This window comes from Vicugna pacos, chromosome 17 (genome assembly GCF_048564905.1).
Source record: "Vicugna pacos chromosome 17, VicPac4, whole genome shotgun sequence".
Taxonomy (NCBI): Eukaryota; Metazoa; Chordata; class Mammalia; order Artiodactyla; family Camelidae; genus Vicugna; species Vicugna pacos.
The window spans coordinates 45,418,023-45,445,657 of record NC_133003.1 but is presented as its reverse complement, the minus strand read 5'-3'; the positions used below and the strand labels follow the sequence as shown (position 1 = coordinate 45,445,657).

The 27,635-nt window shown below is 40.0% G+C and overlaps 1 protein-coding gene across 2 annotated transcripts in view; it reads left to right on the top strand.

The window, feature by feature from the left end:
- The first annotated feature begins 1,384 nt into the window (after nt 1-1,384).
- Nucleotides 1,385-27,635, top strand: part of SUMF1 (sulfatase modifying factor 1) — a 77,534-nt gene continuing 51,283 nt past the window's right edge. Inside the window, exons 1-3 of one of the 2 annotated variants that reach the window (XM_006196511.4) lie at nt 1,385-1,684; nt 11,261-11,434; nt 14,580-14,654. In XM_006196511.4, the coding sequence (XP_006196573.2) occupies nt 1,409-1,684; nt 11,261-11,434; nt 14,580-14,654 (525 nt within the window). In that variant the 5' untranslated portion in view covers nt 1,385-1,408. The remainder of the gene's footprint in view (nt 1,685-11,260; nt 11,435-14,579; nt 14,655-27,635) is intronic. The other variant, XM_072941749.1, reaches the window with a different exon arrangement.

Genomic DNA, 27,635 nt, shown 5'->3' with positions numbered 1-27,635 from the left:
ATAGTCAACATGGAGGAAAAGACTTAAAAAAATTTCACCTGTTTTTTTGAAAATTGAGATAGACTTGACATATATTAGTTTCAGGTGTACAACATAATGATTCCATATTTGAATGGATTGCAAAATGATCGCCTCAGGACTTTCCTTTATATTGAAAAAAATTCAAACATAAACTCAAGTAGCGAGAATAGTACAATAAACATTCAACAACCCATAAACCAGCTTTAACAATGACCAACTCATGGCCAATTGTGTTTCACCTCTAGCCATACCCTAATCACCATATTTTGGGAAGCAACTCTATGACAGCTTATCTTTTTTTTTATCTATCTATCTACCTACCTAAGTATCTATCTACCTATCTATAAATACATATATCTCAAAGGATGGGATTCTTTTAAAAGACCTAACCACAAAAACCATTATCACTTCCTAAAAAACTAAAAACAAAATTGACAGTAATTCTTAATTTTATCAAATATCACAATTTGATTTGGTGGCCATTTTTCCCTGATTATCCCTAAAAAATTTGACATTAGTAGGTTTGAATCAGTATTTAGATAAGGTTCATATACACTGCAATTGGCTGTACAATTTTTAATCTGTAAGTCCCCCCTACTTTTTTGTTTTGCTTTTTTTTTCCCCTGAAGAAATTGAGCCCTACAAAACAGTGGTTCTCAAACGTTAGTGTGCATCAGTATGCTTTAGAATCATCTGGAGAAGTTGTTAAAAGCATAGATTTCTATGTTTTGTCTGGAGAGATTCTGCTTGAGTACTGCATTTCTAACAAGTTCCCAGGAGGTTTGGGAGAACACTTTGGGAGACACTGCTGCACATTTCCCACAGTCTGGATTTCTCTGTGTCCCTTGGTGATGTACCCTTCAACACGTTCAAATTCCATTTTCCTGTTAAGGTAAGCTTATTGAATTGTCTACATTACAGCATAATGGTTTAAAATTCAGGGTTTGAAGGGATGTGTTAGAGACCCAGCGTGGCTGGGTTTAAATCTCTCTTTTTGATACTTCTTTGCCATGTGACCTTGGGCAGATCACATAGTTGTTTTGTGAGTCCAATATTCAGGATCCTTGTGAGGATTAAATTTCAAAAAGTGAAGTGCTTACCTAGCATACTTCCTGGCACGTAGCAAATGCTCAATAAACTTGATTATAATTTTTTCAACCGAGAAATAATAGCGGGGCGCGTGGTCTGCAGAAGGCCATGGCTTTTGGGGTTTTCTTGTGTTTTTCTGTCAGAAGAACCAAGGAGAAGGGCTCTAAACGAGACGTACCTGAAGAGAGGCGGAGAGAGGGCAACTCTGAAGGCCATTTTTTCAGTCAGCCTGGAGTTTGGCCCCTTTAAGGAGGGCGGGGCCACGTGACCCGTAGGGTCACATGGCTCGCGGGACAACATGGCTGCGCCCGCGCTAGGGCCGGCTCGAGGGCGCTGCCTTGGGCTCGGGCTCGGGCTCGTCCTCTTGCTGCCGCTGCTCCTGCTGCTGGGCGGGGCGGCGAGGGGCGAAGAGGACGGGGCCGGGGCGGGCGCCGCGTCCCTCGCGGGCTCGTGCGGTTGCGGCGCTCCCCAGCGGCCCGGGGCCCATGGCAGCTCGGCGGCCGCGCACCGATACTCGCGGGAGGCAAACGCCCCGGGCCCGGGCCCGGGCGAGCAGCGGTTCCCGCCCACCAAGGTGCTCTCTCGATTCCCTGAGGACGGTGGGGGTTGGGGTGGGTAAAGCAAAGGGTTGGCAGAAAGGCAAGTGAAGATTATAATCCCACGCCAAATCGCGCACTTGCTGACTCAGTTTTTGAGGAGTTCCTCTTCACACCTCGCTCTCCAATACGGTTGGAGTTCCGGGCTTTGCGTAATTCTGAGGATTAGGGAGTTTGGTTTGAGGACAGTTGTCTGTCCTTTTCTTACCTCTTATCTATTACTTACTCCTCCTTCCACACTATTTTCTCGTTTAGGTTCTTAGAATTTTAAGTTAGGTAAATGTGGGTTTAAATCCTGGGTTCCTCTCGTTAACTGTGAATGAATCAGGGCCCTGAGTTTAGCGTCTCTAACATTGTTGTATACTTACCAGTAGTCTCTTACAGTAGACTCTGCTTCCTGGGGGCAAGAACTTGTACTTATCCTGCTATCCCTAGCACTTTAGCACATGGGAAGGACTAAGTAACTAGTAGTTACTTTATCACTATTATTTATCTATCCCCTGCACAGTGCCTAGGTGTGTTATGTGCCAGCATCTATAAATAATAATAGTAATGATAACTATTACTTAGCTCTTACTGCCTTACAGACACTTTGCACTGTTAGGGTTGTGGAAACAACTTAGGTTTTCTGACTCCTAAAGAAGTGTTCCTTCTTGTATACTAGTACACTCGCTTTTGTACTTTTTCCATCCCACTTTTTCTCATGTGGGTTAATTCTGACCAATTCTCAGGACTTATGTGAGAGGTAACATCCTCCCAGAGGCCCCTTCCCTTCCTTCCCCTTCACTATTTCCAAATACTGCCACAGTGGTCCCTGTTTACTGTCACATAACGTTTACTAAAGATAACGTGTATGCTGGTGTCTCTCCCCAAGTAGGTTGTGAGAGTGATGGATGTCAGGACCGTGCTTTTGTGTTTCAGGTATAGAGTGTTAGGAGGTTGGTGGCTGGGCTTCTCGTTGTTTCCCCATCCTGTATAATGATTGGCCTTTAAAATGTTTCCTTTTGTTCCTCAGAGGATGCCCTGCATTATAAGTGTTTATCTTTTGTCTGGTGGGGATCCCTGGTTACAGCTGTAATGTGTGTCAGCCTTACTTGATTTTAATTTCTAACTTGAATGGTAATTGATAATCAATTTCTTCTTCCTCCTGCAGAGAAAGCCCTCTGTTTTTCTGCTTTGTGACTAAGAGGGTAGCTGTCTTACTTGTATGTATACTGGTCTGTGTCAAAATTTTGCCTAGAATCTTCTGGCCAGTACCAAATAGTCCTCCATTTTAAATGCTCCAGCATCCTGTTGATTCCTGAATGGGATATAGGTGCCAGTGTCTTTTGAATTAATTTATAAAATAAACATTTTTTCACCCCTTTATAGTCGTTTCATGTCCAGACTGGGTATTGTATGGGTCATTTTTGGCCAGTATATGCATTCACCATTCATTCATTCATTCATTCATTTATATGTTGTATAAGTGCATTTATTTTATGCTCATCTTCACTTGCATTCAGTTTCCGTAATATTTGGTGGCATCCCAAGTTATTAGTAAACTAGCAATTGCTGAGAACACAGCTCCCAAGCTTTCAACGATTCTTACACTTCTTGTTTGAACTTGAAGTAGATTTCTTGTCAAAAGACTTCATAGAAGGCAGTTCTTTATCTCTCTGTTTTCCTTGGTTTCAAATATTTTCATTTATGTGCAGATGGCTGTGGTCTAATTCTGACACTTAGCCATTTATTCTAAATTCAGGAAGTCTAACATGGGAGAAATACATGGTCATAGTGATAACCCTTTCTTCCCTTAATTTTCCTTTTTTTTTTAAAAAAAGAGGCACTGGCTCACCATGCAATCAAAAATCCACATATAACTTTACAGTTGGCCCTCCATATCTGCAGTTCCACATTCTAGGATTCAACAAACTGCAGATCATATACTACTGTAATATGCATCCGTTGAAAAAAATCTGCCTGTAAGTGGACCCTTGCGTTTCAAACCCGTGTTATTCAAGAGTCAGCTGTAATTTGCATTAGGATTCACTCTTGGTGTTGAATGTTTTATGGATTTGGATGAGTGTATAATGACATATATCCAACATTATAATGTCATGCAGAATATTTTCATTTCCTTAAAACTTCTCTGCTCTGCCTATATTCATCCTCCTCCCCATCAGCAACCACTAATCTTTTTACTGTCTCCATAAGTTTCACCTTTTCCTTTTGCCATACATTTGGAATAGTTGGCATCCTATAGTATGTAGCCATTTCAGATTGGCTTCTTTCCCTTAGTAATTTGCATTTAAGGTTCCTCCATGTCTTTTCATAGCTTGATACCGCATTTCTTTTTAGTACTGAATAACAGTCCATTGTTTGAATGTACCATAGTTTATTTATCCCTTTGTCTACTGAGGGGCATCTTGCTTGCTTCTGAGTTTTGGCAATTATGAATAAATCTGCTATAGACATCTGTGTGCAGGTTTTTTGTGTGTGGACGTAAGTATTCAACTTCTTTGGGTACAGACCAAGGGACATGATTGTTGGATCATTTGGCAAGAGTATGCTTCGTTTTGTAGGAGACTGCCAAACTGTCTTTTGAAGTGGCTGCACCATTGTGCATTCCTCTTAGCAGTGTAAGAGAGTTCCCATTGCTCCACGCCCTTGTCAACATTTGGTGGTGTCAGTGGTTCAGATTTTGGTCATTCTAAAGTGTGTAATGGTATCTTGTCACTTTAATTTCCATTTTGTGGTTGACATACTGAGCATCTTTGCCACCTGTATTTCTTCTTTGATGAGGTGTCTGGTAAGGTCTCTGGCCCATTCTTTATTTGTTGTTTGTTTTCTTGTTGAGATTTAAGAGTTGTTTATTTTGGATAACATTCCTTTATCAGACATCATCAGCAAATCTTTTCTTCTGGTCTGTGCCTTGTCTCCTCAATCTCTTGACATTGTCTTTTGAAGAGTGGTCTGTGTCTAGATTCTTTTTTTTTTCTCTGGCATGTGGACGTCCAGTTGTACCAGCATTTGTTGAAGAGACTATCTTTGCTCTATCGTATTATGTTTGCTCCTTTGTCAAAGATCATATGATTATATTTATGGAAGTCTGTTTCTGGGTTATTTGCTCTTTTATTACTCTATTTGTGTGCTTGTACCAATACACAGTGTCTTGATTAGTGTAGTTTTATAGTTAGTCTTGAAGTTGCATAATGTCTTTCCTTCAACTTTGTTTTTCTCCTCAATATTGTGTCAGTTCTTCTGTGTCTTTTGCCTCTCCATACAAACTTAAGAATCATTTTGTTGATATTGATAAAAATAATTTACTGAGACTTTGATTAATGTTGTATTGCATCCCCCCCCCCCGTGTTTTCTGTCCTATGTCCTGGGCATACAGGAAAAAAAAAAATCCTATGCCTGCTCTCAAGGCATTGACTTATTCATAGGTGCCTCTCTTAATGCGTGCACGCGCGTGCGCACGCACGCACACACAATCATAATTACACGTAAGCATTATTTTTCTGTAGTGACTGTCCTATAGGAGGAGTATGTACAGAGCACTTAGAGAGGAAGAAAAGATTCATTCTTCCTGGACAAGTCAGAAAGTGCTCAGAGGGGAGGTCACATGTGGCTCGGCCTTGGAGGAGACGTTTTCAGGAGTTGGGGACAGGCAGATTGAAGGACGTTGCAAGAAGGAGAATAACACGGATACAGACAAAGCATTGTGCAAGTATGTGGTGCGTTCTGGGAAGTATAAGGAGTTTAAGGTTCCTGGGGGTGACATTTTCACACTTTTTATGTAACAAGTTTTAGGTAGGGGTCTTTTTAAAAAATATTTTTATTAACAAGTCCTTGGCAAGATCAGGGACAGAAAGAAATAAATACTGGGCTCTACCCTCAAGGAATTTACAGTTTCACTGGAAGGTTATGGCGGTAAGAATTGTCTGGGAAACAATATAGATATTTTGAAGTTTTACTTAAGTTCCCTCTGGTTAAAAAAGATGCACTTCTCAATGAGAACATAATCCTAGCAATGTTCTGCATGTTTTATTATTTTATAACAAGGTAGGAAAATATTTTAATCTCTGTGTATCTTTTTAAAGTTATTTGAAAAAGCATTTAGAATCCTGGTATAACATTGTACCTGGTTTCTCTGTCTGTATGGATAAAGTCAGTCAATTTCCTGTCTGAGGATGTTTTGATCCGGTAATGCTTCCCCAGGTGTCAAAGCACGACTGAATGCCGTCTCTTCTATGACACGTTTCTTCCAGGAAGAAGTGGTGTTTCTGTTCTCTAAATTCGCCTAGCTTTTTGTCATTATCTGATGGAAACTTGCAGCTTTTCTTTAAAGTAGTGTTATTTGTGTAATTGTCTGATACCTCTTTCTACATGGGAAGCATTTTTTTAGACTCGTTTTAATCTCTGTGTCCTCCAAGCGCTTTACATTGCTTTAGACATTGGGTAGCAATTTCTGGAGCGGCCTGTTACTTTTTTCTGCTGGGTATAGTATTGAGAAACTGCCATGGGAATAAAGGGTATCAGATACCTTTTTAAAGAAACCTTTGGGAAATATTCTTTTTGTTGTATCTCATCCTCCTGAGAATCCTTTGAGACATGACACCCCATTTTACAGATGTGACAACCGAGGCTTAATGGAATCATAAATCCCAGGGCATGAAGGAACTTGAATGCCATTGCATCTCTGTCTTTAGGTCCCCATAGGCAGTGGAGTGAGAAGGGGTGAGGGAGATCAGCCCTGCAGAGGTGGGTAAGGCAGCAGTGTGTGGACTGATCCCGGGAGCTTGCTCTCTTGTTATTCACCCAGCTTTCTTCTGGGCCTTTAGGCTTCTGGCTTAAGGAGATACAAAAGTGGGGGAGGGGACATTTATGGCTCTCATAGCTGGAAAGTTCAGGAGGAGATACAGCCTCAGACACAGCTGGCTCCAGGCCTCAGACGCCATCTCCAGATCTCTTTTTGGATAGCCCTTGGTTCTTCTTTTTTTCTGTTGGCTCCGTTTCAGGTACTGTCCCTTCTCTTACTGATAAAAGAGCTGGAAGAGAAAGAGGATTTCTCTTTCCTCATGGCTCCGGCAGAAGTTCTGAGGTGAACTTTGACTGGGTCGTGGGCGCTCATACGTCTCTGCAGTGAGAGGAGTGCCATACCTGGCCCGACCTGAGTCCCGGGGTGGAGAGGGGTGCAGAGTCACTTAGCTCCGCTTGGGTCACATATGCTTAGAGAGCTGAAGGAGTGGTCTTCAAAGGGATGTCAGGTGCTCTTACAAGAACAAGGGGGAATGGCTGCCAGGGGGCAAACGTTATCGCTGCCCGCTGCCCCTGTCTGCAGTGTGCAGCCCAGGTGTGGTTCTGGTGATGGTAGAGTCACCTTGACATTGTCTGTGCTTTTGGCTTGAGTGGTCGCAGAGCAGCTGTGGCGTGGCAGAGGGGCTTCGAGCTTGCTTCCAAGGAGGAATGGATTGTTTGAATCTGGACCTTCAGTGAAGACGTGATTAAATGGTTCGTTTTATTTGGCTGAGGGTCCTGTGGAGCGAGAGACCTGATGCTCTGGATTTCACTCAAACGACATCTTAGGTTTGAGGGACAGAGACTCTGTCACTTTATTAGTGTAAATTGGGACGTTACGGCCCACTCAGAGCCATGCAGGCTATTTTTACCTATAGTCTCCAGAATGAAAACTTGTTTTATTAGGGTTGGCTATCTCTGATGGCTAATGAAAGAAGAAGGAAAAAAAAACCCCAAAAAACGAAAAAACAAAACCAGGCCAGGAGTCCACAGTGGAAGTTGTGATTGTATTGGCGTCGTTGGTACCACCCTGAGGGAGAGTGGGATGGAAAAATGAGATAATTGTAAAACTTCATGAGGTACACTGGGCACAGCTTCCTGGTGGGCCTTGTGTTTAGGGTGAGAGACAATCAGCTGTTCTCAGAAAAGGACTTACTTGTCTGCAGCTGGGAAGCTTTTTTTTCTTTAAATCCTTTATGAAACCTGAAACCTTTTATTAGATCATTTTAATAATCATTTTAAGACTACACTCAAAGCTTTCTTCTGAAGGCTTCTATTTTTCTCCTTCTTTGCAGAGCTGCTTAAAATTCTGACTTCTCTTCCAAGGACGGAGGACTCTTGTGTCCCAGACACTTGGAGAATAATGAGAATAATGCGGGAACCTGGTTCAGTCCTCGAGCAGAGTCTGATAAACAGGCTTCATTATGCAGCAGACATGCTGTCCATGTCTGGGACTGTGTTATAAAAGAAACAGAACTTTTATAATTATTATTAGGAATAATTCAGATGGTAAATTTTTCAGCATATTTGTGCTATCATTTGTTCAGTCAGTAAAATTTCTTTTTCTTTCTTTCTTTCTTTCTTTCTTTCTTTCTTTCTTTCTTTCTTTCTTTCTTTCTTTCTTTCTTTCTTTCTTTCTTTCTCTTTCTTTCCTTCTTTCTTTCTTTCTTCCTCCCTCCCTTCCTTCCTTCCTTCTTTTTTTTTTTTTCTTTTTCTTTTTGAGTGTCTGCCATGAACTAAGCACCAGGCTGGGAGCTGGGGATAGAGAAGTGAAAACTTTACTTCTGGTCTGCAAGGAGCGTGGGATCTAGGGAAGGTGAAAACACATCATTAAAGTACATACTGTATGTCAGTTGTCAGAATAGAGAAAGGTGTGTATCAGAGGAACCCAGGTGAGGGGCCTGAGACCCAGCAGTGGAGGGAAACCCAGGCAGGAAAGGCCTTGTGTAGGAGGCCATCCTTGAACACTGCTGTTATTCACAGGGAGACCAAGTGCAGGTGGAGTCCAGGGTGAGAGAGGTGGTGAGGGGTTTTATTTTACCCTGAAAGGTGATTCCCCGAAGAATTTAAGCAGGAATGTGGTATAATCAGACTGATACTTCATTCTATTGTTTGTTTTTTTTTTGAATAGAGTATGCTACCTGGTTTTAAATTTTAAGAAAATGATATAGAAGAGTGTATAGTGGAAAATTTTCCACTTACATAATAACCTTCCCCTCAGCCAACCACTGCATGAGTTTCTTGAATATCTTCCCAGAGCTGTGTTCTGCAAATGTAAGCAAAGAGAGAGAGAGAGAGAGAGAGAGAATAAAAAGTGAATCTATATTCACCCCACATGTCCTTTTTACACAAGTGAGAACATTCCACGCTTTCTGGGGTGCACCTTGCTTTTTTCACTTACCTCTTTATCTTGGCGAGATCCCTCCATATCGATATATTAAAAGTGTCTTATTTTTTTCCTCTTGTTTTCCTTCTTTTTCTTTCCTTATGACTGCTTAATCTTCCGTTTTATGGGTTGCCTGCAATTTACTTAATCAGTTCAATATTGAGAACCATTTAGGTTGTTTCCAATCTTTTTCTGTTGCAAACAGAGCTTTAATAAATTATGTTGGATACAGAAGACAGATATTTCAGAAAGTTCAGTAGGGGCTTAAATATTTGTTGTATGAATGATTGGGTGGGAAGTTGATGGCTTAGAGAGGAGGCAAGAGGACTGAAAGGATAAGACTGGAGGCAGGAGACAGCCTTTGTGAGTGAGGCCGCAGCCTTTACCCAGGAATAGAAAAGGTGGGGGAGATTAGAGGGTTGTATATTTAGGAGACCTAGTGAAACTTGGTAACCCCTGTAATGTTGGGATTAGGGACGGGAGTGGTCAAGGATGACTTCTTAGAATAATAATAATTCATTGAACAATAAGACATTTATTACTGATGACATTGATGAAAACAGCTCCATTTTCATTGGGAAATACATGCACAGAGTTGAAGGCAACCGCCAGCAACAATAGTGGAAATAGAAAGTACTAACCAAGGATTGTTGATGGCTACTTTCCATTACTTCTGATCTTGTTCTTCTAACTCTTCTGCTCTTACTGCTAAAGCACATTCTCTCTTTTATTCTAAGTATTTCTCTTTGATGTCTTTTTTCCCTTCCTCAAGTTGAACCTTTTTTTTTATAGATCAGAGTTTTGACAATTCCTAGGCTGCTTGGAAGTCAGTGAATTGATTTTTTCATTCAGATGATTAGAAAGTAAGACATTGTGTCTATAGAGTGTATTTCTGATAGATGGTAATGATTGTGTTCCTATTAAAAAATTGAGATATAAATGACATATCATAAAATTCACCCCTTTAAAGTGTACAGTTCAGTGTTTTTTTGTTTTTAGTACAGCCTCAAGGTTTCACAACCATCATCACTATATAATTCCAGAACATTTCATCACCCCCAAAAGAAACCTTGTAACTGTCAGCAGTCATTCCCGATTCCCACCTCCCTGGAGCCTCTGGCAATCACTAATCTCCTTCCTGTCTTCGAGTTCACCTATTCTGAACATTTCATATAAATGGAATTATATAATATATGGCCTTCTGTGAGTGGATTCCTTCACTTAGTGTGATGTTCTCCATGATGTAGCGTGTGTTGGACCTTCCTTTCTATGGCTGAGTTCTGTTTTACTGATATATGACATCTTGTTTATCTGTTCATCACTTGAGGGACATTTGGGTTGTTTCCACTTTTTGGCTATTATGAGTAATGCTGCTGTGAACTTTCCGGTGTAAGTTTTTTATGGACATATGTCTTCATTTATCTTGTGGATAATCCTAGGAGTGGAATTGCAGGATCATATGGTAATTCTTTATATAGCTTTTTGAAGAACTGACAGATTGTTTTCTAAAGTAACTGCATTACTTTACATTTCTTCCAGTGATATATGAGGGGTTCCAGTTTCCCTGCATCCTTGTCAACGCTTGTTAACTGTTCATCGTTTTGGTGATGACTGTGCTAGTGGGTGTGAAGTGGAGTCTCATGGTAGTTTTGATTTGCATTTCCCCAGTGACTCTGGATGCTGAGTGTGGTCCTGCATTTATTAACTGAAAAATTTTGGTGTGGTCCTCAGATCTTGGTTCAGTGCCGGGAAAACAGATGTGAACATAGCAGGCTCTGTTGCTGCCCTCTGAGAGTTTAGAGTTTACATGAAGCAGTAGATAGGATTGAAAAGGGATTGCAGTTAGAGTTTTAATAGGATATTAAACAAGGACAAGTCATGGTCCTTTAGTAAACTTTTTAGATTTTCCATTTCAGTGATTTAAGTCTTTTCCATTATCATTGGGAACCCACATTTACTCAGTAGGTTTTTAAAGATAAACTGTATATGGTACTTTTTTATTTGCTTTACAAAGTAATTCAAAAAGAAAAAAGAACATAAAGGAAACAATATACACAAATGCATAAAGAAGTGGAGTATCTCCCTGCCTCTTCATTCCTGCCATTAGTAATGTGATGACTGTTGCTCCGGGTCTATTTCCATGGCATGTATAGGTGTGTATTATGTATAGTTTTGTCTAAAGGAATGAGTATCCTAAAGAATTTTCACTTCTTTTTGTGACGAGTCATTCATTGGTGTATGGAGGGATTTCACTCATGTCAGGGTGATTTTTGTGGTGGGGGTCCACCAGCTGTTGGGTGCTGACTGTGTGGCGGCAGCCGGCACTGCACGCAGGTTCCCTTGGGCTGTGATGGCATGACTTCCCGTGTTTCCCCTTTCACTGCAGATGGTCCCCATCCCTGCCGGAGTGTTCACAATGGGCACAGACGATCCTCAGATAAAGCAGGATGGGGAAGCACCTGCGAGGAGAGTTGCTATTGATGCCTTTTACATGGATGCCTATGAAGTCAGTAATGCTGAATTTGAGAAGTTTGTGAACTCAACTGGCTATTTGACAGAGGTAATGGGGTTGGGATGGGGAGGAAGGACTTCATCAGTTGACTACTTCTTTTTTTTTTCCTAACTATGTGCCCAACACTGTGCTAAGTGCTTTGTATATATTTCGTCTAATTTGTGTTATCATGGCAATCTAGTGAGGCAGGTTATTTTTTAGGTCACAGACTGGGGATTAGCAAAGTGATTTGGCCTGAGGCCCACTGCTAGTTAGTGGTGGAGCTGAGATTCAAGCCTGGTCAGGGTGACCCCAGAACCTGTCTTTGTAGCCATCATGCTATAGCGTGTGAGTGCTTTAATCTGCCAAAGAGGGCCCGTGGCCGCTCAGGCTTTTTGAGAGAATAACATGTAAAGTAAGGCCATTTTTCCCTCTCAAAAATTTGCAGTTTGGTTGTTCCAAAAGCATTACGTAATTCATAAATGATGGATGCTGAAGTACAGCTTTTCATTTTTGTGGTTTTATTCCAGTGCCTGACGACTCATTGGCTTTCCTTTGGCAATTCCAGGCTTTCTCCTGTGGTCACTGAATCACAAAGCAAGCTTCTGAAAGTGGATGTTTGTCCTAAATGGGGATAGAAATAGAGAGGCTTTCTAGTTTATGGAAGTTTCTGTAAGTGTCTAAAATATCCTTATGTAGGTCTTCCACGTTTTTCTCTTACCAAAGGACTCTACCCTTGCCTTCAGTTTGTAGAGTGCCTGTCCTTTTTTTTCCCCCCCAGGCCAAAACATCTTTTTATTAGGAAAAAAAAATCAGATGAATACTGAAAGCAAACAACATCCAAATTTGGCTCTGCATTTCTTTGGTATTTCCTAAAATACACAGAATGGTTGTCTCTTTGTACCTCTCTGTGGAGAGAGGTTGCTGTTCTTTTTGTCCCATAAAGATGCTCAAAGATCAGATTCCTCAGTAGCCTGCTGAGGTTAGAAGACGGCTTTCAGGGCAAGAGGCTTCCCTGAGACTAGGGCTCTCCCTTGGGATTAGGTAGAACAAGCAGAATTTAGGGCATCTAGGAACACGGATGGGGAAAGATTGCACCTCAATTTCTGTTACCCTCCAACTGAAATTGGGCATTTCCTTCAGTTAGGAAGCAGACGACGCACCACAGTTGTGGTAGCCGTGGCTATGATTTTGTCACCAATAGAAATCACAGACGTTTTTTGTCACATTATTGCTGTTGCAGAGATCTTAAAATATTGTTTGCCTTCGTCCCCACTGTAGAAGTGATAATTATGAGATCTGCCACTATATCTTATTTAATACACGAGAAAAGGAGCATATATATACATATATATATAACTATAGAACAAATTTCTTTTGTTAATATTTTGATATGACTGGTTTTCTTTGTAATAGTACTGATTTTATTTTATACATTTAACCCTTTCATTCTGAGAAGGCAGTCCTTAAGCATACTGCCAAAGGGGTTCAAGGCATAGAAAGGGTTGAAAACCCTGCTTTGGATTAAAATACCTCATATTTTTATGGCACTTGGCAGTTTTTCCCTGTTTCTCCAACTTCATTTTCGTCACGCTTCCCTTGCTCACCATGTTCTAACCTAGCCCTGCCGTTCTTGTTTCTGTTCCTTGCAGACTTGACACTCTTTCCCGTCTTGGGGGAGCAGCCCATGTTTTCCCCCTGCTTGGAATTTCCTGTCCCCATTGTCTGTCCCCCTTTTGCATGGCTGGCTCCTTCTCATTCTCGAGTCATCTCAGCTTAAGTATCCTTCTCAGGGAGGCTTCCTTGGTTTGCTCTATCGAAAGGAGACTTTTCTCTGTACTCTCTACCTTACAAAGTCAAGTGAAGTTGTAATTATTTTCTTCCTTTCTTTCTTTGACTTGATCTTTTTGTTTGTGCCCTCATATATAAGTGCTCTAAGGACAGAGACCATGCCTATGTAATACTGACCTTGTATCTCTGTCATTTAGCCCCAAGCCAGGCATCTGGTGGGTGCTGGATACATGTTGTTGAGTGAAGGAATGGTCTGGGTCCTCACAAAGGGGAACACAGGAGGAAGAGCAGGGGTGAAGAAAAGTCAATGAGCCTGAATCAGGGAAGGGAGTTTGAGGTGCTCACAAAGACAGAAATTCTGGGATCCAGTAGAGCGTTAATACCATTTCGTGAGGAGAGGGGACTGGAGGCAGAGCTGTGAGCGTCATTTGAAGTGCTGGCGGTAGTTACAATGATGGGATTTCAAGAGCTGGTCTGTGTTTCTCACAGTGTGGTCTCAGACCACCTATATTTGAATCATCAGCTTAGCTGTTCATGAGTGCAGGTTCCTTGGCCTCACCCCAGACCTCCAGAATCAGAACCTCTGGGGTTGGGGAGCAGTGATGTATAGTTTTAACAAGCTGGCCAGTTGATCTCAACTGCACAAAGTCTGAGAGCCAGGGCTGTAGAGTAAGAAGAGCAGAGGGCCAGGGCAGAGCACTGGGGAGCAGCAGTGTTTTAGGGGCCAGAAGAAGAGCCTGTGTATTTCAGGAGGTGAGTAAGAAGAGTCAGAAAAGGCAGAGGAAAACCAGAAGAGGAGAATCATGGAGACCCAGGGACTAGGGTGGGTGTTTGCAGATGGGGATCACATGCAGCAGAGAACACCAGGTAGATGGGGACATGAGACAGTAATATTAAATACAAATAATTAAAATACAGATTTCCGTCTAGTGCTTGAATTTTCCACTGGACATATATAAGCATAGCTGACACATTAGTGGAGCTAGAATGTATCAGAATATCAGCAAACAGTGCCATTTGATTCTTTCAGCTCGATTCCAGGAGCAGAACAAAGGACAGAGGTTGATTATGTAATCTGACATGTAAAGAATACTATTATTTCCCAAAGCCATTTGTAATACTTGGGGGAGATGTGTTTCCATCAACAGGAGCAATCACATTCTCTAAAGCTAATCTCTGCCAGTCTGCATTCTTATCAGCTAAATGAGCCTTAAATGAAAACGGTTGCTGTAAGTGACATTAACTTGTTTTAATAGGAGGCCAGATGCTTTTAAAGTCATTTCTGAATCCTTTGGGAGGCCATAAAACAAAGTGGAGTTCATTTGGACCAGAAGAACCACTTTAATAGTATGCAAAGAAAATGGCACATGTGAACACATTACTACAGCGTTTTCTGGTTTTTTATTTCCTTCCTTTCCTTTAGGCTGAGAAGTTTGGTGACTCCTTTGTCTTTGAAGGCATGTTGAGTGAGCAAGTGAAGTCTGATATCCAACAGGCAGTAAGTAATGTTTAAACAGGCTCTCGTATTTCTCTGCTGCTCATTGGAAAGGGCTTGGGTGAAAAATCCAAACTTCAAGTGCTTCCCTCCTCTCTCCCTAACACCTCACCATCCTCCTGCTATATCTTTGCCCATAGAACAGGCCTGTGGACCAGGGCTCCTTATCTCGAGGAAAACGGCACAGACCCAGGACGGGATCTGAAGTGTTGGGTCTGACCTGAGCTTCTGTCACGTGTACCCGAGTATCAGTGGAGCTCAGCTGGGCTTTAGACGCTCCTGGGTTTCTTTTACTCTAAGTCATTTCTAGAATGGAGGAGTAAATGTTTTTCTCCTTCTGTTCTTAAAGTCTTAGTCTCAACAAATGCTCGTACGAAAAGAGAGCTTTCCATTTAAACATTCGTGAATTCCCGTGATCAGAGTAGTATTGATTAAAAGGCCCCTTTGCTCTGGATTTTCCCAGGAAGTGAGCCCAGGCCCTGGTCCTTACCATCCAGGGTGTGCCGTTTCTCATAGCGGGGGCCCAGGGAAGTCGTGGAAACGGTGGGCTGGGCCTCCCTAAGCACCTCTGTGGTGGGTGGAACTTGGGATTCCTGTTCCAGACATTTTAGCAGGTTTCTGTGTCTGAGTATTTGTTTACTCACAGGCCTCGTGAGCAGGCAGACGATCTATAAGGGGAGGAATGTGGGTAAACTGGGAAGTGAGGGTTCACAAAACAAAGAGGGCCGAGGGCACAGAAGCTGCCGGAGGTGGAGAGAGAGGAGAGGAAGCGGGCTCAGCTGACTCACAGGAGACAGACTAAGATGCAGACCGTGAAAGCCGAAATTCAGCCCTCATCTTCCCTTGTTCTTGTACAAGTTCCCTTTCATCTCTTGCCTGAATTTCGTCTTTATGTGTTGGCGCCACTGTTTCTCTCTCATGAGCAGCAGCACTGCCAGAAAAATTAAACTGTCCTGGCTCGAGTTTGCTTTCATTTCAAACTAATGAAGCAAAACTTGAGGGGAGAAGATGAAGTAAAACCAGACTTGCTGTCAAGTCATTTATGGGAGAAGCAGGCCACTTGTATGTATGTATTTTAGATAAAAGTCTTAAAAATATGACCGAGTTCCATCTGATTTTCAGAGCTTTCTTTGCTCATTGCAAGTTTATATTCCAAGTCTATTATGTCATCTGATAGACCCCCTCCTTTTTTTTTTTTTTTCCGCTTAAAGGGCTTTGAGGTCAGATTGGTGTCTGTCGATGAGTTCAGGTTGTGGTGCCCTGTTTCGTGCCAGGGAGTTCAGATGAGGAGGGGCCTTTTCACTAATTTTTGTAATTTACACTTTCAGATAGGAGGCCTCCTGTCACTTGGGAGTCTCGGAACATGTTAGCATAAAGGCAGAGGCCGGTTATTGCTGGGCTCTGAAGGCGCCCCGTTAAGTCCATGGTGAAGTGTGCGCGCTGGTTACTGGGACGAGGGCAAGCAGCTCTCACCGGGTCATAGTGCTGCTCACCTGTTTAAGCGCTCATAATGGAAAAGCAAACCTTTTAAGCATGTTTGGAAAGGGTTGGAACGAGTCAAATGAATCCCTTGGTGATCTGAGAGAGCTCTGTTTTTGTTTTTCAACCGCCTCCTAGGTCTTGACATACCCTTGTGCACCAGACCTGTTTTTAAGCCAGTGATTCCAGAAGGGTAGGACAGGAGATGGCCCACGAGATGATGTTTTAAGTGAAACAGGAGATGAGCTGAGGTGGTGCCTGGCCCAGTCTAAGAGGGTCCCGAATCACTTAGTCTCAGGTCTCTTCCAGGTCCTGATTAGGTTCAGCAGAGAGTCTCGTCTGGGTGCCAGCCTGTCAGTAACGCTCAGCAGCAGTTGATAGTCTCCTTTTTAACACAGAAAATAGATCTCAGAACCGTCTTTAGGCCGCAGTGGCTGGCTGGAGTGTCATAGTAGAGTTTACTTTCATGTGCCTTTGAAATGTAACTATTTTATAAAAATGTTTACTTTCACGTGATTGTCTTGAATGTTTCTTTCACGTAGTTATTTGAAAGGCTTCATATAATTATTTGATATAAATACAGTTATTTTAAATGTAATTACTTTAAATGTCATAAATTTTTTTTTTAACAGGTTACACGAGTGATAGAACTTTTCCTTCTTAGAAAAAGCCTTTTTATCGTAAGAGAAAACAAATACAGACTATCAGGCAGAGTAAACGTGTAGCTTACTGAGTTATCTATCCTAAGGCAAACATGCTTGTAACTGCCCCCTAAGTCAGGACTTAGAATTTTGCTACCTGCCCCACCAGCCCCACCATGTGCCACACCCAGATCACCAGCCCCTCTGTCCCTGAAGTAAATACTAAGCGGCTTTTTAAAGTAGTTGCTTCCCTGCATTTCTCGATAGTAGTATCTCTAGGTGTACATCCCAATGTTACTAGTGCTTAATCTTATCCATTTAAAGGAAGTTTGAGTCTTTTAAGACTCAAAAGAGTATTGAATTTACAGGTTTCCCTTCTATTACCCCGCTCCTCCCTAACCCTGTCCCCTGCCCCCTATTTTTCCCCCTAACAGGTTGTCTGTAGAAGAGTCCAGGGAGTTTAACCTGTAGACTTTCCCACAGTCTGAATTTTGCTGCTTGCTCTATCATGGTGCAGCTCCCCTGTTCTCTCTGTCCTGTGAGTTGTCCTGCAAATTGGTAGCTGGATCCACGGACCCGATCAGACTCATGCTGGGAACCTACAGCGAGACCTCAGATAGTGACGTGTTCTTTCACCAGGAGGCAATTAATTAATGTCTGCTTCTTCCTCTTTTTGTGCTGTTACCTGCTGTTAATGCTCAGTGCCTAGATCCGTTAATTCATTGGGAGATGGAAATTGTTGCTAATCTAATAGGTTTTTTAAAAATTAATTAATTAAGGTACCTTTATAAAGAGTTGGTTCCCTCATCTTCTATTTTCTTAACTGTTGGTACAGTTCATACAGGAAAGATGGGATAAATGCTTGATTCCTTACTAGCTTTTAAAATAATGAGGTGGTTCCCTCATTACATTACTACTCTCTAAAAGTGACCAATTAGATCTCTTTTTAAAAATACTAAACATTTAAAGAATATTGTAAATTTACATGCAGTTGTAAGAAATAATACAGAGGTCCTGTATACCCTTCCCCCAGTTTCTTGCAGTGGTAACGTATCACTATAGTACAGTTTTGCAACCAGGAAATTGACAGTTGATATAACCCACTTATCTTTGTCTGGTTTCACCAGTTTTATATATTCATTTGTGTATTTAGTTCTATATAGTTTTATCACAAACGCAGATTTGTATAATCACCAGATTAAGAAATGATATCTTCATGCACCTGTGGATTTAAAAATACCTTATGGGTTTTATTTGCTTGGAATCATGGTATCTTTTGAATATCAAATTTTTACTATTTTGGGATATTGAGTGCCTCTTCAAGTTCTTGTGAGTTCTCTTTTTTTCCCTCTCTTTTTAAAACAACTTTATTGAGATTTAATTTCTATCCCATAGAATTCACCATTTTAAGTGTACAATTCATTCGGCTGTTTTGGGTGTATTTATAGAATTGTGCAGCCATCACCACAATCTCACTGTAGAACAGATCCATCAGCCCCAAAAGGAAATACACACCCATCTGCAGTCCCTCCTCATTCCCACCCCTGGCCTTAGGCAACTGTCCTGCGTCCTTTTGAAGTAACCCTAGTAATCTTTCAGTGTTTCTCTGCTTTCTGTAATGACAAGGTCTACCCCCACTCCACAGCCTGGAATCAGCCATTTCTTTAAGAAACCCTAGTACCATTTAGTAGAAAATAGTATTTCAAGGACCCTGTCTGGGTTCTCAGTGTGCTCACTGTCTAAGGCTGGTCATTGTTTCTAGGCCTCTTCGGTGGGCAGAGCTGGCATAAAATGCCTGATGAGTTCATACCGAGGTTTCTAGTTCAGGGTTTATAACTTAGCCTGCTGTGTTACATGAATCTCCTTCCTTCCACACGGAGAATCCTGGTTCTCAAGGACGCAAGGGATGATAGAACCAAAACAGCTCATAATTACTCCTTTATTTTATCCCGTTTTACTTACGTAGCTGTCTCAAAATAACAAGACTAATGCTACCATCATCAATGTAATTACTGAGACCAGGTCAAAAAAACAACTTTTACATATGCTTTTCCTCTTTCTCTCTCAGTTTTAAAACTGTACTATTTCTGTATTATCAGAGCGTGTGTCTATGACATAGAGTACTCAGTTCTACAAGTAACTGTGTTTAAAGCTTTCTGTGTTCGCTATGTCTCTAATCATTTGGCTTGATGAAGCCTATTCTCTGCTAGATTCTTAAGGAAGTGGTCATGGGCACTGTATTCTCTAAGTTTCTGCATGTTGATGATGGTTTGTCATTGCCCTTTATTTAAAGTCAATTTTGCTGGATGTGAACTCTTTGGTTCATTTTTGAGTATCTTAAATATGTTATTTCGTTTTCTTTTGGTGTAGGCATGGCGGTTGAAATTCTGATGATAGTCAAATTGTCTTTTCCTTGAAGGTTACTTCTTGCCTAGATATCCAAGGCATTTTTTTATTTTTCTTTAGTATCTAGTGATTTTTTCCAGAATGTATCTTGATGTTGGTCATTATGGGTCAGTTTTCTCATATATGGAATATGTTCCTTCAGTTGGTAGCTTCACAGATTTTTTTTTCCCTAATTTCGGGAAATTTTTCTTATGATTATAGTTTCTGCTATTCTTTTTTCTGTGCCCTTTTGTTTTATTCTTCAGGAACTCTTAATATATCTGTTTGTAAGTTTCGTTTTCAGTGTTTATCACTTTCTTTTGTTTAACTTTTTTATTCAAGTATAGTTGATTTACAATGTTGTGTTAGTTTCTGGTGTACACCAAAGTCATATATATATGTGTGTGTGTAATATTTTTCAGATTCTTTTCCATTATAGTTTAATATAAGATATTGAATATAGTTCCCTGTGCTATACAGTAGGACCTTGTTGTGTGTCTCTTCTACATATAGTAGTTTGGATCTGCTAGTCCCCAGATCCTAATTTATCCCTCCCTCCCCCTTCCCCTTCCCCTTTGGTAACCATAAGTTTGTTTTCTATGTCTTATCACTTTTAAATCATTTCTATCTCTTTTTTTTTAATTAAATTTTTTCCTTCCTTTTCATCTTCTTTGTGTCTTAAATAATCTTGTGTTCATTTCTGAAATGACCTTTTCTTTTTAGTTGTTTCTTGACTTCTCTACTTCGTCTGAGTGGGCTGATTCTGATTTATTTTGTTCTCTCATGAATCATTTTCTTAATGTTGTTGACCTCAATTTGAAACGGTGTGTTGCAGGCTTTTTTTGAGCGTGACTGCACCTTTAGGAGGATAGCTAGGGACAGAAGGTCCAGGAAGCTTCTGGAACTTCTCAGGGCTCCTTCTTCAGTCGTGCTCATGTAGGGTTCAAAAACGTGGCCTCCTGCTTCCTCAGGTTTCCCGCATCCCTTTCTCTCCACCTCTTCTCCTTTTTACTCTTGTCCCTTGTTTTCTGGAGTTTGATTTTATTCTCTGAGATTTCTCCTTGGTAAGGGGCCCTATTCTGGGAGGGAACCCTGGCAGGTCAGCGTCAGGAATTCATGAGGGAGGCCTTCGTACGGTCCCCCCTCGGGCCCCTCACACGCACTCACTACCCAAGAGGGCAGAACGCCTTCCAGTTTGCAGTGCTTTCTCACCCTGTGGTTCTCTGCTATCCAGCGATAGCTTTTGGCGGCTGGTCACAGCTCTGATGGCTTGTTGCTTTCTCCCGCTTTCTCCTGCCCTGCCACACCTACCGCGCAGGCTGGATGGCTAGTGGCAGGTTTTCCTCACCTACTTGTAGTCTGGCCTTGGTGAATGAGGGTACCTTGTTACACAGACTGGTTGTGCGGGTTGTTCTTGGAGTTTTGGTGTTGTTATCTAGTTGCTCTGTCTGGTTTTACATGTAGATTTGGAGAGATTCAAAAACTATGCTGCTGCTGCTGCCTTCTTGTTTTGTTTTGTTTTGTTTTTGTAATGTATAAAGTTTTAAGGCAAAACTGTGATCTGGCTCTCAGGGTTTGCTTGTAAAAATAAGCTGTGTGAATTTAATGGCTTAACACAGAGTACACGTGCATGCTGAAATTCACTTATTTGTGACTATTTGGATTCTGAATTTAAAATAAGGATCTTAAAAGGTATAGATTTCAAATCCTTGAAAGGATTAAGGCTGACTTTTGCTGCTGTTGTCTTTGTTTGGGGTGTTTTACCCCAGATAAGTTGCTGTTGAAAAGGATGGTATTTAAGATACTTAGTTTCTAAAAGGTATGTTTCATTTTTATACTCATGTCCCTAATGTGTCTCTTAAGTCCTTGACAGAGGAATAGCCATGGGGTGGGGAGAAAACAGTTGCTCTTGGTGGGAGCCTGAGAAACAGTGATCCTCTATTTGTTTGTGGTTTGACACTTTCAAAATTGTTAACAGTTTAAGGAAGCACATTCCTAAATAAGTTTAAAGTTTAGTTCATGAACTTTTTTCCTGAATAATACAGGACCAAGGTAGGCTATTTTGAGACGTTCTTTTCCACTGAAAGCCAGTTTCATTGAGGATCCAGAATTACCAAGGCTTCTTCTTTTTTCAAGTAAAAAAAGGCACTTTCAGACAGTCATATCCTGCCCAGGTAATGCTGGGTACTTTGTTGTTGTATGCTGCTGGGCCTGGACAAAAGGCAAGGAATAATGCGTCCTGACTTTCTCTCATTCAGTGCATCCTGACCACTGAGGGAAGATGCTCATCTAGAAAGACAGCCATGAGTAAGAATGTGGTTCGCTTACCTAAATGTGCACAGGTAAATGTATAATAAGAAATGCCTTGAGGCATAACAAGGTTCTGGAGGTCACACTGTAATATAATTTTTAGAAAAGCTTTAGTAAGTTAACTGCAGTGTGCTTACTAAGCCAGAAGGTGTTCTGAAAACTAAGTTCCAGTAAATAGGAAAAGAAAATTAAAATAACTCAAAATGCATTGCTCCACATCGTTTTGGATGTTTGAAGTTTTTCTTTTCTAGTAGCCTCACCAGCATTGCCCTGAACAACCTCAGTTCAGCGTTAAGGATTTGTTCTTTTATACAGTCACCAAGACTTTTCTTTCCCAGACTGATTTTAGGGCTTGCTTATTAGGAGAAGCCATAAGGAAAAGATCACAACCTTTGAATCAGAGAGACCTGGTTTTGAATCTTAGCACTGCTGTTTACCAGCTAGTTTTGGGAAAAGTCATTCAATTTCTTTGCTCCTCCCTTTTTGACTTTAAAGTTTGATACTTAGTTTGAAGTTTTTGAGTCTTATTTTTTAATGGAAGCCTTTAGTCTACAGATTTATTTCTAAGTGATCCTTTTAGTTCCATAAATTTTCTACTATATTTGTAATTGTTTATCCCTAAATATTTGCTTATGTCCAATAGCATTTCTTCTTTAACCCATACATTGTTCATAAGTTTTCATTTTTCAACCTGCAGTTACTTTATTATCATTTTTGGGACTGATTTCCAGCTTGGTTGCACCATAGTCAGATAATGTGGCCTGGGGGATATTGGTCCTTGACATTTGTTGCAGGTATCTTTATCACCTAACGGGATGGTCTTTCGTATGTCGCGTGTATTTGTAAAGGATGTGCCTTTTTTTTTTTTCAGTTGGGTGCAATATTCTACATATACCCATTAGAGAAAGGCAGTTACTCTATTGTTCAAATTTTCTACATCCTTACTGACTTTTTTTTTCTATGCTGATCTCAGTAATTGCTGAGAAAGGTGGTAAATTTGATCATTTCTCTTAGTGATTATGTCCATTTTTGCTTTATGTATTTCAGAGCTATGCTTTTAAGCTTAGAAGTATAAGCACCTAAGTTTAGAAGTATATTTTCCTATTGAATTTAACACTTTTTAAAAAATTAAATGCTTAGTCGTTATATAGGAATTCTCTTTTTTCTCTAATGGTTTTATGTTAAAGTCTGTTTTGTCTGATATTTACACAGGTACACCAGCTTTCTTTTGGTTAATATTTATCTAATGCATACTTTTATATCTTTTCATTTTCAATTTTTCTGTGTCTTTATATTTTTAGGTATATCACTTATAAATAGGTATTTAGGTGCATTTTTAAAAAGCCCATACTGACTGTCATGGTCTTTCAGTCAAAAGTTTAGTTCATTTATATTTATTATGATAACTGATATATTTGGATCTATTTCTGCTTTCTATTTATTTCTATTTTATTCTTTACTTTCTCTTTATCCCATTTTTCCTCTTGTTTTTCACTTAGTCTCTTGCTTTAAAAATTTTTTTTTCCTTATTCCAACTGTGCTTACCTTCTTTGAAGTCATATACTGTATGTATCTTCATTTAGTACTCAAACTACCTTCTTTAATACTCATATTTAAAGTTTAAAGTTTAGTTCATTAACTTTTTTGCTGAATAATACTAGGACCTAACTCTAATCATCTCCATCCAACTTATACATTACTGATAGCCACTATTTCATCCTAATTTGTTTGCTTCCTCCAATATTTAGACATTATTAATAAGACAATATATGTTTATCCCTGTAATTACTAATATCTGGGCCCTGCATCCCTTTCTGCATCTCAGACTGAATGTCTCTTCTGCCTAAAGGACATCCTTCGGTACATGTTTTTATTATGAATTGTTTTAAAATACTTTTATTTTATTTCATTATTGAAAGATATTTTCATGAAGTAAAAATTTTAGGTTGGCAGTTTTTTCCTCTCAGTGCACTGAAGGGCTTATTTTACTGTCTTCCAGCTTTCGTTGTGTTAAGAAGTCAGCCGTCAGTCTGTTGCTGTTTCTCTGAAGGTGATCTGGCTCTGGCTGCTTTTAAAATTATCTTCTATCTTTGTTATTCTCCAGTTTCATTGTGATATGTATAGTTGTTGATTTCTTTCATTTTTCTTGCTTAAGTTTCAGTGAGCTTCCTGGCTGAGGACTGGTTTTTTAAATGGTATCTAGATTACTCTTAACCATGATCTTTTTGAATATTGCCTTTTCCCCTTCTCCTTTACTTCCCTCTGGGACTTCAATAAGATGTTGGTTAGACTTTGTCACTCAATTTTCCATGTCTCTTAACCTCACTTTTGAATGAGTGTGTATATATATATATATATATATATATATATATATATGTAAAATATATAAAATATTTATAGTACATATACATATATACATTTAGTGTTTACATATGTATATACTTTATACTATATATCTTTAGTATATGTGATTCATTTTAATTTCTGTTAGCTTTTGGCTGTATCTTTGATATTATTTTTTTAGTAGTTGCTCTAAGAATTGGAGCATCCTATACCTAACTTCTCAATGTCTACTACAGAGTTAATATTTTACCACTCCAAGTAAATATAGAAGCCTTGTAACCGTATAGATTCCTTTACCCTCCCCCATGTTATAATTGTCATATATAGTACATCTGCATATGCTGAAAAAACTCGACAGTGTTATAATTTGTGCTTGCAGCACTCATGTGTACGTTTTTATAATGTAAAGGAGAAAATAATCTGACAGTTTACCTGAACTATTTCTGTTGTTCTTCCTTCATTCCTGAAGTTCCGTGTTTCCCTTCAGCTGAAAAAAAATTCCTTTCGCATTTCTTTTAGAGCAGGTCTTATGGTGATGAATTCTCTCAGTTTTTCTTCATCTGCAAATGTCCTTATTTCACCTTCATCCTTGAAGGATATTTTCACTGAGTACAGAGTTCTGGGTTGACAGTTCTTTTCTTTCTTCACTTTAAAAATATTGTTTCACTCTTTACTGGTCATGTGGTTTCTAATAACAATCATTTGAATCACTGTTCTCTTATATGTAATGTGTTGGTTTTTTTCCTGGCTTGCTTCAAAATTTTAAAAAAATCTTTTGTCTCTAGCAGTTTGATTATAATGCTTTCAGACATTGTTTGCTTAGAGATTATCCTGTTTGGGGTTTGTTGAGATTCCTGTGTCTGTAAATTTATGTCTTTTAACCGTATTTGGGGGAGTTTTCAGCCATTATTCCAAATACTTTTTTCAACACCGAGCTCTCCTCTCTTTTTGGGATTCCAGTGCGTGATTTTATTATGTCAGAGCTTCCTTAGGCTTTGTTTATTGTTTTAAAATTGTTTTTTTGGCTCTTTTCTTCAGATTGTATACTTTCTATTGACATGTCTTTTAATTTTCTTATTTTCTCTGTTGTTTTCATTATGCTCTTGAGCCTATCAAGTGAATTTTGTATTTCAGATACTGTATTTTGCAATTCTAAAGTTTCCTTTTTAAAAACAGCTTCTGTTTCTCTGCTGAGAATGCCTGTCTTTCTCCTCATTTCAGGACCATTCCCCTTTTACCTGAAGCTGAGGGTTATAATCGCCACTTAGGCTTTTTCTGATAATTTTGATGACCCAACATCGGGTCATCTTGGGGTCGGCACCTGTTCATTTTCTTTTCCCTTCAGTATTGAGTCTCTGGAGAAGGTTCACTTGTTCTTCTTGTTGTTGTTTTTAAGGCAATCAACCTGGTAACCTGGGTCAGTGTAGATCAGAAGTTTTGTCTGTCCTGCTGCGGGTGGTGATTCTGTGGCTCTGTTCGTTCATTCACAGCACTGGAGTTATTTTTTTCTTAACTGTAGCTAGCACTTTACTTGGTTAGTCAATTTCTTTTAGGGATAATAATGCCTACTTAGTAACGTATTGTGAAGATCAAATGAAATAATATACATAGAACTACCTAATGGTATGGTATCTAGCTCATAGAGAGCCTTTTAGTAAATGTTGTTATTCTGGTTTCTTCAAATGGGCTCTCTCTTTGCCTGGCCTAAATGAAAATTTAGTTAAATTTCCTTTATTTTACTTCTGCCCATTTGTAAGAATTGGTAATGCCACATAAAGCAGCCTGCTAAATTATAATGACGTTTGTAAAGGATTTGCTATTGTGGAGTAAATCCTCTTGGATTATCTCAGAGTCTTTGGCTGCAGGAACATACAAGTAATATATCTTTTTTTTCCTTCTGTGTTTGATATACATCAAATTAAATTGACCACTTAAACTATTTTAAATTGGCATTAAGTACATTTCCAGTGTTGTGCAACTCTCATCACTACTATGCATTTCCAGAACTTGTTCAACATCCCAAACAGAAACTCAATACCATTAAATAATAATTTCCCATTCTCCCCCACCCTGGACCCTGGTAACCTTGATGCTACTTTGTGTCTCTATTAACGTTTCACTTAGCGTGATGTCTTCAAGTTTCATTCATGTATCAGAATTTTATTCCTTTTCAAGGCTGAATAATACTCCACTGTTTTCATATACCACATTTTGTTTATTCATCTGCCAATGGACATTTGAGTTGTTTCCAGCTTTTGGCTTCTGTAAATAATGTTTTTGTGAACATTGGTATACAAGTATCTGCCAGAGTCCTTGCTTTTGGTTCTTTTGGGTATATATACTGACACATGTTTTGTTTGGACTCGTGTCTCCTTAATTGTCTGCCATCCATCAGTGGGGTCTGTTATTTGACTTCTTCAAGTGTTAGAAATGAGCCTAACTCCCTCTAATCTCCCAGAAAGATTTGCTTTCTGGCATAAAATGTAGTCTGTCTGTTTAGCAAACCATCAGAGATGTCCTGCTGTCTTCTAGGTGCAGTTCTATTCCTGACAATACAGGGATGAAAGATGCCTTCCTTGTATTTTAGTTTCTCAGAGTCTAAGGGATGCAGTAACATAGACTCTGAACCAATATTAGGTGGATTTTTTTTTCTGATTTATGACTTTTTAATATCAACTATGTTAGATGAATAAAAATGAAAGCACATATATCATCTGTTTAAAAGTTGTCAGAAAGAATCAGAGTACATGCAGTCCATCCCTTCCTGTACTTTGACTGTCCACCTTCACAGAGTGTGAAGTGACAGCTTGAGAAAAGCCTCAGAGGTGCATCGGCAGTCCTGTGATAGAGAAATGGTGAGGAGTTGGGGGAGATGCCTGGAAGGTTGGCTTTGTTAGGTCAATCAGGGAAGGTCTCACTGAGAAAGAGGCATTTAAGGGAAGCCTTGCAGATGAGGAAGGACTCATCTCGGGATCAACCAGGGCAGAGCATCTGGTCCTGTACTTTGACTGTCCACCTTCAGCTTTGCATGGTCAGGTCTCAGCTAAGCTTACTCTGGGAAGTCCATTTGAAATGCCCTGCTGTCGTCCCACATTCCAGACTTAGATGGTTCCATTTATTTCTTCTTACAGCTTCTTGTGCCTTCCTTTCATGTCATTTATATCACTCATAATTATTTGTGTAGGTGTTTGTTGAATGCCTTTTGCTTTACCAGATATTTTCCAGTCCTACGATGGTGGGTGGGAAGGCGTCTGTACTGTTCACTGTGATACCCCCAGCATAGTGACTGTCACTTTATAAGCACTTCATAAATATTTGTTAAAAAACAAAAGAGTGCCATTTGGGTATCATCTGTGGGAGCGTTTAGTTTTTGAAAGTTACAGGGCTCAGACCTGGAATGACCTGTCTCATGTTGGAAAAGCAGCTTTTCCTTGGCAAAAGAACACTGGTCTGATCAACAGGGTTAAGGTGGGTTCACAGTGGCCGAGTTTTATGGGAAGGGCAGTCCAGGACTGGCTGATTGGATAAGATAAGAAGGGAACATGGCCACACAAACGTATTTTGTGTCTCCTTTTGAAAAGAGTAGTTGTCCCCCTGTGTTAGGTCTCAGTGTGTGTTGTAGGCTCAGGAAGCAGAGCATGATAACCTTGGAAGGTGAGAACCCAATATAATAGGATAACAGCACACAGTATTTTATTCCGACCTGCTCCAAAACAAAGCATCTGATCAGAGTGAGTGCAGTGAGGCTTGCTGGGGTCCCAGAGGCTCAGATTTCAAATATCTCTTTAAGGTGTTCTTAAGTTTCTTTTCAAATCGTGACTCTTTT